Genomic DNA, 12,323 nt, shown 5'->3' with positions numbered 1-12,323 from the left:
CTCACTGAGGTGGCTGCCAGCCAGCTGGCCCCTTTCAGCAACTTTACTGGGCTCTCAGCAAACCTGGGTCTGGGGGGTGTCTTGTGGAGGACACGGGCGTCTCATCTTTTGGACTTAAATTTGACATTTGCTCAGAAATTGACAGCTGGGCACAGTGACACACCTGTAGTGCCAGCTGCACAGGAGGCTGAGGCAAGATGATTGCTCAAGTCCAGGTGTTTGAGGCCAGCCTGGGCAGCAGGGAGACTCCAGCTGGAAAGAAGGAAGGAAGGGAGGAGAAAGGCCCATTTCATAGGCAGATAGCTCGATACACGTACAAACACGGAACCCAACCTCCTCACGAGTGCTGGGGCCTGACCTGTCAGAGCCCATGAGGGTCCACTGGCGCAGGTCCCACATGGATGCTGTGACCAACAGGGCCACTAGGAACACAGGGTTGTCGAATTTCTGCAGGCATGATACTGGGCACTGAATGGTGGCCCACCACCCCTTCACCCCAGGAAATGGAGTTTCCCGTGGCTTCGCTGGTGGACCCCATCTTTCCCGGCACTGGGTATCTGGGGCCTTTTTTTTTTTTTAGATGAATCTCCGTGGTTCCCCAGACTTCTCCTCAGTGCCCTGGCTGGCTACAGCCTGCATTCCTGCACCAAGCAGCTCCGAGACCTCACGGAACAAAAGCTGCTTCAGGCCTGGGTCATGGGGTCCCTATGGGAGCTGGGGCGTCAGCTTGGGCCACTGCTGACACCCCTGGAAAGCGGCCCTGATCCAGCCCGGGAGCCCTGAGTCTGCACGGAGCTGCCCAGCTGGACCACGCGCACACGGAGGGTGCAGGCCTGGCCCCGCGCAGGACCGTCGAGGTCTGGCTCCACCTGGGCGCGGGTCCCGCGTGGGTGCGGGTCCTTCTCGCGGGCCGGACTGAGCCTGCCCTGGGCCCTGAGCCCAGTGGCGCCGCGGCCTGCGGAGCAGATCGGGTTTTGAGGGCGCGTCCGGCCCGAAGGCGCCCCCTTCCGCGCGGCCCTGCAGGGCGCCCCTCGTGGCCGGGCGCGGAGGGCGGGTCGGGGGCGGAGGGGAGCCGTGAGGCCCCGCCCCGCCGCGCCCCCCGGGCGGGATACTTGAACCGCACGGCCCGGCCCTGCCGCGCTGCCGACCTCGGCCGAGCGCGGAGCGCAGGACCCGCGCCTTTGTCCCCGCCGCCGTCGCCACCGCCGCCGGCCCCATGGAGCGCGCGCGCCCGGCCCTGCTGTCGCCAATGCTGCTGCTCGGCGGCCTGTCGCTGCTGGTGGCCCGAGGTAGGGCGTCCCCTCCCTGCGCGTGAGTTCTGAGTGGCCAGGAGGCCGGGCGACGTCCCCTCTCTCCTGGATCGACCGCAATATCGCGGGTCCTCCACTGCCCAACACACCCTCCGGGGGGCCCTTTGCTCTGCCATGCGCTCTGCAGGCCCACACGGGGACTCCCAGGGTGAGGCAGGCGGGAGCGCCTGTATAGATCTCCCGCTCTCTTCTCCTGCAGCACCCGCCTTTGTCCCCACGTGGACGCCTTGTACCCATCTTGCTGATGAGCAAGCTGAGGCCTGGAGAGTTGGGACAGTAATTTGTCCAGTCATTGGGTAGGAGGTGTGCTGGAAGTAATCGGGGTGATAGCTGAGGGGTCATTGGGGGGTGGGACCTAGCCACTTCCTCCCTGCCTGCCTCAGAGGGTGTCTGCCTGGCTTCATGTCCAGCGGGGAGAGGGGAGAGGACACTTCGGAGTCCAACACCTCGTGGCAAGGGGAATGGGGCGTTCCCAGCCAAGGAGGGAGCCTCCAGATAGTGCCCACCCAGGTTGTGTCTTTCCCCACCCTAATCCCCTGGTGGGGGTGGAGGCGACCACCAGGGCAGTGGGGCCCAGCAGGGTGGAGCAGTAGAAACAGGACCTCTGACCTCTCTGCTGACCCGCTGGCTTCTCAGGCCCTTAGCCAGGCCTGACCCTGCCCCAAGTTTTTCCTCAGGGTCCCAGGGTCAGACCACCTCTGGGTCTCAAATTCTTTATCTCTGGTTCAGTTTAGTTTCTTTTGAATTCTCTAATGGCCACCCTCCTCCTTGGTCAAAAGGTCACTAGTCCTACCGAAGACCTGCAGGGGCTTAAGGGGAGGCCAGGGGAAGGAGAGGCCCTGCAGAAATGTACCGTAGCTCCTTCCTGCACGCTCTGCTCCCAAGGACCCGGGGACTTCTCCCTCCTGGGCACGTCCTGGGTCCCTCCGCCAGCTGGAGCCTTCGAGGAGACTCACAGGGCTCGGTGTGGGCACCACGGGTGTGCCAGTCCCTGGGAGCTCTCCGGGGCTTCGTGGAGGAGGAGGAGGTGGTGGTGCTTGGACAGGAGCTGGCGAGGGGGCAGGGAGGAAGGACATTCCAGACCAGGCAGGAGTGGGAAAACCAGAGGGGCCCTGAGCTGGAGGGACGGGGACAGGCCAGACTCTCGCTGGAAGCGGAGGGGACTTCAGAGAGCCTGCCTTTTACAGAGATCCAGGGAGAAGGCGAAGTTCGGCTCTCAGCAGCCCAGGGTCCCCCAAACCCCCCGCTCTTCGGAGCTGGAGAAAAGTTACTCCCCGTGTGTTCCTTTGGCTTTGCGCACAGCCCGGGCCGCCCGGAGCTGCCCACAGCCTGAGCCGGCCGCCGGGTTTGCAAAGCCCCTTCCGCCCACGCCGGCGGCGAGAGGGCCTGCGGCCCTCTGAGGCTGTGGTTTCCGCCGCCCCTGCGTCCTGCAGGACTGTGGCAGTCCTCGAGGGAGCACAAGCAGTGGGGAGGGGCCCTGGGGAAGATCTGCCCAGCGCGTGGAAGGGTCTTGGCCTTTCCTGCTGAGGCACAAGCGCCGGTCTGTCCTGGGTCTGTCCTGGGTCTGTCCTGGGTCTGTCCTGTGCTGGGCTTTGCCGAGGCTGCGACGGGAGTGAGGAGGCGGTGTTGGAGCCAGGGCTGTGTCTCTGCAAGGCCGTCTTGGCTTCTGGCTGCAGCAGCCCTGCAGATGAAGAGAGAGCCAGCCGTTTGGGAGGAGAACAAAGGCCGGCCGGGACTTGGCTGAGGAGCACGTGGCCGCATCCCTCCTGCAGGCTTCTCCGCTGGGAGGTGGGGCTAGCGCAGGGGAAGGAAGGGGTACCCTGGGGAGGCTCCGGGGCTGTGCTGTCTGCGGCCCCCCCAGCCCCCAGCTCCAGGCCACGTGCCCTCTCCCTCTGAAGTGGGGTGCTGGTGGCTCCACTGCAGCTCCCAGGAGGATGCAGCGCCCCTGGGGAGTGGGAACCAGTTCTCCTGTGCCGGTGCTGCAAAGAGCCCCCAGGATGGGAGCAGGACAGTGTCCTGGTGTCCTCAGATGCCAAGTGGAGATAACAAAAGCCCCACTTCTTGGGGTCGCCTTGAGATTGTGCTGGGACAAGCTGCCCTGGCAGCTGTTAATTTCTGGCTATTGATCATGCTGTCCCCTCTCGTCCTGGTATCGTTGTCCCCTCAGCTGAAGGACCTGCTGTTGCTTTATCTGTTTGTTTTGTGATAGGACCTTGCTCGGTAGTTTAGGCCAGAATGAACCCACTAGGTGGCCTTGAATTTGTAGCAATCCTCCTGCCCCAGCCTCCCAATGCTGGGCTTGTGCCATTCCTGCTGGTAATGAATTTTCCAGCCTTTCGGGGTCACACAAGCTCATCCACTCATTCATTCAGTAGCTGCTGGGGGATAAGCTTGAAAGGAGAGAGACCCCATCCTTTTCTCCATGCAGCTTCCCCCCACTTCCCGTCAGGAGCCTGAGCCGGAGCCCCTGAAGGCCCAGGGAACTTGCCTGGGACTTCCCCAGGGCCGGGCCTGGGAGCAGGGGCCCAGAGGGCAGGCAGCTGTGCAGGTGCTGCTCTGTGGAACAGCACTGACAGTGTCGTTCTGCAGCACTTCTGTTGGTACCGGGAATCGAACTCTGGACCTCACGCTTGCCAGACAGGTGCTTGTGCCGCTGAGCTACAACCCCGGCCCTGCCTGCACATTTTATATGACAAAAGATTTTCCTTTTGCAGAAATATCAGACCATAACAGTCTGACGGATTGATGCTTGGCCCCCGGTGCTTCTGGCTTCCTGATCTCAGCAGCAGTCACACAACCAAGTGGGGTGGGAGTGGCCGCCTGTGTGCCTGACGTCCCAGGACCAGAGACCTTTAGGCTGCAGGGCAGCCAGAGGGGAGGCTGGGGCAGAAGGGAGGCGGCCCAGAGGGGTTAGATGACCAGGAAAGTGACTGGGGGGGCAGCCGCCCAGCCCTACATTTGCTGTGTCTCCGCACCGTGGATTGTTGGGCCTCATTCCCGGGCCTCTGGTTTGCTTTGTGTTTTCCTGGGAGGGGTTTGGGATGCATAGCAGTTCCGTTCCTTGTGGGGAGTTGGTGCGTGTGCAGGACGTGTGCAGGACGCATCTTCCTCCTCCTTCCCCTCCCCCGGCCCCTCAGTCCCCTTTCCTTTTGCAAAAGCCCCCTGGTCCCCGTTGCCTGCTATTTTGTGCTTTGTACTTGGGGTTTCTCACAGAAGCGCAATCTTGCCAGCATTCGGCCTCGTGTCTGGTCTCTGTGGCTGAACCGTGTGGTCCATTCTCCTGCCGACGACTCGGATTTCTCTCCCCTTAGAGCAGAGCCTGCGTGCTGTGTAAATATCACTGGAAACCAGTGTGGAGATCCCTCAGGAAACAGAGAAATTCTGTGCTGCCCGGATGTGAGGGTCGCTGTGCCTGGCGGCTGGTAACTCACAGAGCCCCCCTGCCCTGGGTCCCGTGCAGCAGGTGACCCAGGATTTTCCTTGCACCCTCCTCGCCTTGGCCTTGTGCTGCCTGTGCCCGGAATGGAGAGGGACTGCTGCCAGGGCCGCCCGAGGTTGGCAGAGGGTGCGCAGCAGGACCCCTGCCCCTCAGCTCAGCGCGAGACCCCAATTCCTTCCCACCCCAGGCCCACTGCATCCGTGGGAGCCTCTGGCCTGCACTAACGGCACACAGGAGACACTCATGGTGTCATCATCCACTGGCGACAGAGAGGCAGAGGGTGTCCAAGGACACGGTTGCCCAGGACACACCAGGGTGCCCGGCGTCACACTGCTGACTGACCCCTGAGGGCTGGCCAGCTTGGAAAGCCACAGAGCCCTGCAGTCTGCTTGGAGAAGAGGGGAATGTGGATTCCTACAGAGCTCTCTGGCAGGAGAGGCTGAGTTTGTGGCTCCTCCACTAGGGCTTCAGGGCCTCAGGCCGCTCACTTCCTGGATCTCACCCTCCTGCTCCGGGCTGCTGGGATCACGTGACGCTGTCTGTTCATTCATTCGCAGACACTGATACAGTGTCAGCGTGGGGAAGAGTGGGGCAGCGTGGGGAAGCCTGGACCCGTCCTCCTGGCACAGCAATGGGGGTGGCCATCTGTGCTGCGTGCTGGGTGTCCAGGGGACAAAGAGACCACGCAGGAGAGGATCAGATCTCCCCAGCCGGTGTCTGCATCCGTGCACCTCGTCAGGGAGGACTCCTTGGAGGGGTGAGCTATTGAGCTGGTGTTGCAGGAATGCCCTGGCCTCAGGGCAGAAGGGGATCCAGGACCATCTAGCCTGCCAAGTCCCAACTTCCCAGAGCAGGGGATGCCTGCCAGGTCCCAGAGAGGGGAAAGGACCCCAGGGAGGTGGGTCCCAGAAGTCCAGGACTCCCTCAAAGCAAGGAGGGATGCTGCGGAGATGTCTGGGGTGAGGGCAGCCCCTGTGTGTGCTGTCTGTAGCAGAGCTGTAAGGGAAGATGATTGCCTTTTCCTCCTGACTCCTTCTGGCTGGTTCTGCACCCCAGGTCCTTGTGGTGTCCTTAACAGGTGCTGGGGACATGCTCAGGAATGGCTCATGACAGGTACACGGGCACAGGAGTCCTATGCGGAGGGCAGGCCCTGGAGAGGGGCCATGGGTCGGTCCGTGTGCTGGTCCTGCCAGGGACATAGTGGCACTGGCTGGACCCCACTGGGCTCCTAGGCTGCCCAGGGCCGGGCCTGGTCAGGGTGGGCTGATGTCTGCCTGTTATGTTGGCTGTGGTGGGCATCTCAATGCATGTCCAGCTTCTCTGCCCCTCGGTCCTGGATCCTGCAGTGTCCATTCCAGAGTGCTGTAGTTATAGTCAGGGCATTGGGGCTGGTGGGCACTGCGCAGGCTGGCAGGTGCTCAGGGGCCATCCCCCACAGTCCCCTTCCCAAACACCTGGGATCTCGCCACCTCTGAGGTTGCAGGAGACCAGGGGAATCCAGGGGCACTGAGGCTAGCTTCTGGTCACATTCCTCGCTCGGGGAGCTTTGCTCACTTTCTCTCTTGCCAAAGAAGAATATGAAAATAAAGAACAAACAGAAATCCAGCCGACCACTCTCTAAGACTGTCACCATCTCCTAGATGCAGTGGACATTTTAATGACCCGAGTTTCAGGGAGGACACTGCCTCAGAGCAAAATAAATTGTTTTAAACGGACTCTGGCCAGCTCTGTGGAAAGCGCCTTGCTTCCCTTCTCACTCTGTGGCGACTGAGTGGAAGTTTGGTCAGCCCGGTGCCTGTCCATGGGGCATTTCAAGCCCTCCATCTAGCTCAAAGATGTGGAAACTGAGGCCTGGTCTTGGTTGAGGGCGGGGAGACTTGGGACACTGGACTCAGCCTGGGGGCCCCAGGCCTGGGTCTTTCCGCAGCAATGTCGGACACAGCAAGCAGCCTTTGGCCTCTGGATCCTACTGGCTCACAGGCCCCTTGGGAATGTGACTGGGCATTGTCCACAGCCCATCAGATGGACCAGCAGGCTGACATTCTGGACACTTGCACCTGAAGAGTTGACAGAGCACACTGGCCGCCAGCCCAGCATCTGCAGTCTTGAAAAGATCTGGTGCCTGTGTCCCACTGGGCCCCTAAACCACAAACGTGTGCTGCCCTGGCCCCGCCGCGCCATCCCAGACCTAGTCTGCGGGTGGCACTGAGACCCTCCGGAAGGTTGTGGTCACCTGGAGGAAGCTTAGCATTTGCCTAGTGGTGCCTGTGAACGGAGTCGCCGCCCACCTGCACACCAGGTGTTCTGCACAAGTGTGGCCCCGCCTGCAGGAATGTGCCGTGGGCCGGGCGTGGCGTGGCGTGTGCGGGCTGTGTCTCCTTTGAGGATTCTGTTCTTTCCTGCGGGCAAATTACTGAGTGAAACACTTTCCCTGGTGACCTTGTTCATCTTCCTAGTCTTACGCAGCAGGCGACCCCCAACACACTGTACCCCAAAGGAGAGCAGGCCTGTGGAGGGCTGGTGAGGGCTGGCGGGAGGCGCAGGGGACCTGGATCAGGCCGGCTTCGCGGTGCTTTGCTTCGAATTTCTCTCTCAGGACTGGAGTTGAACCCAGGGCCTGTACACTGAGCAACCTTCTCAGCTTTTTTTCGAGATATGGTCTTGTTAAGTTGTCCAGACAGGGCTCAAGCTTGCATCCTCTTGCCTCAGCCTCCTAGAGCGCTGGGATTTCCAGGAATTCAGCCTTTGCTTGGGACGTGTGATCCAAGGTTAAGTGCACTTTGTAGTTTATTCTTGGTTTACGCTGAGCGTTGTGCCATTGGGACCTTGGCACACAGGTAGATGGGACTTCATAGGTACCTTGAGCTGGGGCATCAAAACTGCCGTCCTCACCCTATTGGATTTTGCCCTTAGAGGGCCCAGGCTTTTTTGAGGGGGTCACAAATCTCACAATCTTCGAAGTGTCAGGAGGCCACAGTAGGCCAGTTCCTTGTCCCCCCCCCTACACACACACACTCTAATACCTGGTGCCTCCCAGCACCCGGGGGGTAGACCTCCCCAGGAGCAGGTTTCTGTCTCCGTAAATTTTTACAGTCACCTTTATTGTGCTGCAAGGTTACCCTTTTGAGTGTTGCTACTTCCTGTTTGGAGGCCCTGGCTTACTGTGGAATCGCTTGGGTCCCTAACCCCTGCTGCTCCCCAGGACCCCAGCACGCTCTTTACACTGCTCAGATTTGAGCATTAAAACAACATGGGCAGAAAAAAGTGAGTGGGCTGGCAGCCAGAGGGCTCTGCCCACACCCCTCCCTGGCCTCCGCTGTCTCAAGTCCTTGCAGGTACCTTTTTCTGGGCCACCAAACTTTCCTGAAATCATTTTTTTGTTTTGAGACAAGGCCTCTGTGGTTCAGGCTGGTGGGGAACTCATCATGTAGCCCCGTCCGGCCTTGAACTGGGGCAGCCCTCCTGACTCAGCCTCTGGAGTGCTGGGATTGTAGACATGGCCACCCAGCCCCACTCTTTTGCTTTTCATAAATAAATGAGTAAATAAGCAAAGCTTCTTTATTTAAAAGGAGGATGGATCTGAAAACAGCGGTTTGCCTTTCTAACTGCCTGGTCCGGGGAGGGTGTGGCATTGGCTTCTGTGCTTCCTGGCCTGGCCCTGTCTCATGAAAACCTTGGAACGACTCGGGCAGCTTTGTATTTTTTGGTTAATAACAGACCTTGTCACACACACACACACACACACACACACACACACACACACATCTTTTAAGGATCCCTTCCACCTCGAGCTGAGACGCAGGGTTCTCCAGGCTGTCCCCCCCACCCCACCCCACCTACCCCTGCAGCTCAGTTTTCCTGGAAGGGGCTGGAGGCCACCAGGACTGAGCCCACCCGGGCAGTGGAATGGCCCCTGGGCTGAGGAAGTGGCAGTTCTGTGGTCACGTGCTGGACTCCCTGCCAGCCTCATGCATGGCAGTGGTGACCCCTGCCTGCCTGGGCCTGCCCTCTGGGTCACTTCCTCTTGCCTAGGAAGGTGAGAGAAGGGGGCCCATTTTCGGGGCAAGGGTGTCCCACCCAAGTGTGTTTTGGAGGTGCTCCTGCTCCCAGCTCCCTGGTTCTGGGGAGCTAATACTTTGAGCCTCAACCCAGCAGGGCCAGTGAGAGGAGAAAGACGCTGTTCCTGGCTGCGAAGGGGATTCTAATTCCAGGGGAGCTGGAACAGAGTGGCCTCAGAGGTGGCCAGAATCTCGGCAGGGCCAGAGCCACGGTGGAGACGCAGGCGAGTGCCAGGCAGAGCTGGCTGGGCACTCGGGATCCACTGGTGGCCGAGCCATTAGTGAGGGTTTGCTGTGAGGGCACAGTGAATGGGAGGGGAAGAATGGGAGTCGGGGGATCCAGAGGGCCCCGACTGCCAGAGGTGGGGGGGCTGCGGAATCGACCTCCTACCCGGGAAGCGAGGAGCTCAGACCCGGGCTGGCCGGAGGAATTTTCTCTGTTCACTCAGAGCTGCATTCTCCTCCCCAGCAAATACCTAGACCTCTGGGTTGGGCACAGCCCTCAGGCCGCTCAGTGCTGAGCATGCTGGACGCCCGCAGGCAGGCTGCGAGCTCGGAAATGTCCTTCCCTGTCCCATTGCCCTCCCCCCAACTGGCCTAAGCAAATAATTGTGACTTTCTGTTTAAATGACAGGGTTCTACCTGGAGCTGTTTGTTCCTGCCGCAGAGTGAAACGTGGGGAGCGACCTCCGTCCCCAGGCAGGGGCGGAAGGGGCAGGAGATAGTGGCCCTCGCCACCACGTGCCTGGCGTGCGCGATCGGGGGCATTTCAGGAGTGGGGTGGGGACTGGTCTGTGAGTGCCAGGTGCCAGGCCCCTGCCTGGCAAGCACAAAGTCCTGAGTTTAATTCCTGATACCAGAAAGAAAAAAGATGATGCCCGGACCTTTCCGCACTTGTCTGTCTGTCTGTCTGTCTGTGTCCTCCCTGTCCAGCCTGGCTGCCGCCCCTGCTGGGCTCCTCCTGGCTTCTCTGAGGTCCATGTCCCCCTGATGGGACATCTCTGGTGCCAGGCAGTTGTGGCTGGCTCCTGCTGAGGTTCCCGGACAGCTCTGTGGCTCCGAGTTCCACATCTGATTGTGCTGCTTGAGGGCAAGGTTCAAAGTGCGCCAGGCTCCCCAGCGGGAATCTTCTGGACATTTCCATCTTTCCCGCCCCTCCAGCACAGTTCCTGCCCTTCCGGGCTTTCGTTTGCCTTTCTGTGTCCAAGGGAGGCCAGGGACTTCGGTTTCACTGGGGTGGTGGCTCCTCTTTCTCAGGGCCACAACAAGTCACCCCTGCGGTCCCTGGTCACACCACTCGGGCACCGTCACCAGCGAGCTCACTGTGTGCTTGCCACTCTGTAATGTCACGAACCCTCAGCAGCTCCGTGGCGGTCTAACAAGAGCCCTGTTTTATGTCCAAAGAAGCTGCAGATGGCTCAGGGGACTTAGCCACGGAGCTGGGTGGCCGTGGAGGCCGAGTCTGTCTGGCTCCAGAGCTGACGGACATTCTTCCTTTGCTCTGTGGTTGCTGCAGCTGGGTTTTGTGCTGAGGTGAAGGAGACTAACAGGACCTGGCCCTGCTCGCAGGAGCCCTGAGGTTGAGTCGGCACCGCTGACCAGCAGGACATTGTGGGTGTGGGGGTGCAGCACCGTCTTGCTGGGATGCTCGGCCTGGGTTGAGGCTGAGCTGCAGAAGCCCCGAGGGATGGGGTGAAGGGGTTCTGGGGGACAGGGACTGCTGCTTGGGGGACAGCAGCCTTGATGTCAGGCTACCAGGCTTGGGCACGTCACCATCGCTGTGTGCATGGAGAAGGTCCGAGTTTTGTGAATGCTTAAAAAAAAAAATTGGAGCAAAAATATCTGTGTGAATGGACCAACGGGTGCTTCCAAGGGGATCCGGGGTGGTGGGCTCCCTTGAGGGACCACCCTCATGCCCAGTGCTGCACAGTCGGAGTGCCAGCCCAAGAGGAGTTTGCATTGTCACCACGCCGCCCCAGTGGGGACTACAGAGGATGCCCGAGGTGGAGATCAGAGCAGACCAGAAGGCTTTGCTATGGGATAGCGGGTCATGCTTCCTGGTAACCCCAGGAACCCGGTGATGATAAGGATGGGGTGCAGGAAGCAGCTCTGAGTGGCCCAGGAGCCCGGGGGCAGAGGGCTGATGCAGGTCACTGGGGACATGTTCAAGCCGGGTCCCCCTTCCTGGCCTCCGCCTAGCTGGTCTGCACCGGCCACACTCACCTGGAACTTTGTCCTCCTGTCACCTCCTGAGCAGGCTGAGGCACCCACAGCTCATGCTGGCTGAGGGCTGATGGTGGGGACCAGGGCCCCAGAGGGCAGGGCCACCCGAGAGCTGGCCCGGGAAAAGCGGTGACCTCAGCCCCAACACCCACTCAGCTGCTGGGCTGTGAACACAGCCAAGCTGCTGGCTCGGGGCACTGGAAGCCATTAGTAGGGAAGCCGGGTGTTTCTGAAAGTCCATTTTGTCACATCTGCTGAGAGGCGACCTGCCCTGAAGTCAAGGCAGGTCAGGCCAAGAGCAGTAGGTGTGGGGGCTGAGGAGGCAGGGTGGAATCCTGTGCTTTACCTGAGCTGAGGAGCCTGGCTGGCCTGCCATCTGGGCTGTGGCTCTGTCTGACGCCGAGGGTGTGGGGCAGGCGCTGGGCCAAGGGGCTGGTACTTCTGAGTGAGGCCGGTGCTCCCTGCCCAGCCAGCTGCATCATCGCTGACCTCTTCCGAGTTTCCTTGTCTGCAGGAGAGAGCTCTGTGTGGCAGGGGAGGAGCAGCAACAGCCCCAGTCTCCTCCTCTGGATGGCTGCCCTGACACCCCTCCCATAAGCTCTAGGGGTGCGGGTGTCTCCTGGGTGTCTTCCGGTCTCCTGGGGAAGGAGTCAGGCTCCTTGGTCCCTGGACGCTCCCCAGCTGCTGGGCTGGACAGTGCCCAGTGAGGCCTTCTAACCCTTGCTTGCCCACTGGACCATGTAGTAGGGACCCCATCCAGGTCTCCAGTGTGTGGCTGAGCTGCACCTGCCAGAGCAGCGCTCAAGTCTTTCTGGGAGGGACTCAGGTGTGTGCTCCAGGCATGCTTTGAGTACTGGTTTGCAGAGTGACTAAAGGATGTGGCCTTGTGCCCACTGACCCTGCCAGACCCCATCTGCTATTAAACAAGCAGGGAGCCCGGATAGCGTACACCTGGTGGGTGAGGTCCATGCTGGGCATGCGGCCAGTCCCTCATCAGTGTGTTCTCTTCCCCGCACAGTGGATGCAGACGTCCTCATGGAGGCCTGCTGTGCGGATGGACACCGGATGGCCACTCAGCACAAGGACTGCTCACTGCCATATGCCCCAGAATCCAAGGAATGCAGGTACAGTTGTCCCTGGCCACCGTTGGACCTGAGCAGGGCTCACCCTCAGGGAGCCCCTGCACCGCTCCTCCTCCCTCTGGGCTCCCCGTCCTGGCCGCTCAGGGCTTGTGTTGTTCCTCATTGTTGGCCTGGGAGCTGGGTCTGGTTTTGCAGCCCAGATCCCCACAGC

The 12,323-nt window shown here is 60.6% G+C and overlaps 1 protein-coding gene across 2 annotated transcripts in view; it reads left to right on the top strand.

The window, feature by feature from the left end:
- Positions 1–1,079: 1,079 nt before the first annotated feature.
- Positions 1,080–12,323, top strand: part of Fbln1 (fibulin 1) — a 59,832-nt gene continuing 48,588 nt past the window's right edge. Inside the window, exons 1-2 of one of the 2 annotated variants that reach the window (XM_063243849.1) lie at positions 1,080–1,289; positions 12,049–12,154. In XM_063243849.1, coding sequence (XP_063099919.1) covers positions 1,217–1,289; positions 12,049–12,154 — 179 coding nt within the window. In that variant the 5' untranslated portion in view covers positions 1,080–1,216. The remainder of the gene's footprint in view (positions 1,290–12,048; positions 12,155–12,323) is intronic. The other variant, XM_063243848.1, reaches the window with a different exon arrangement.

Source organism: Cavia porcellus, unplaced genomic scaffold (assembly GCF_034190915.1).
Source record: "Cavia porcellus strain 051 isolate PalLab524CR breed Dunkin Hartley unplaced genomic scaffold, mCavPor4.1 scaffold_40, whole genome shotgun sequence".
NCBI classification, from domain to species: Eukaryota; Metazoa; Chordata; class Mammalia; order Rodentia; family Caviidae; genus Cavia; species Cavia porcellus.
The sequence above is the reverse complement of the archived record's forward strand: the minus strand, read 5'-3'. Positions and strand labels throughout refer to the sequence as shown.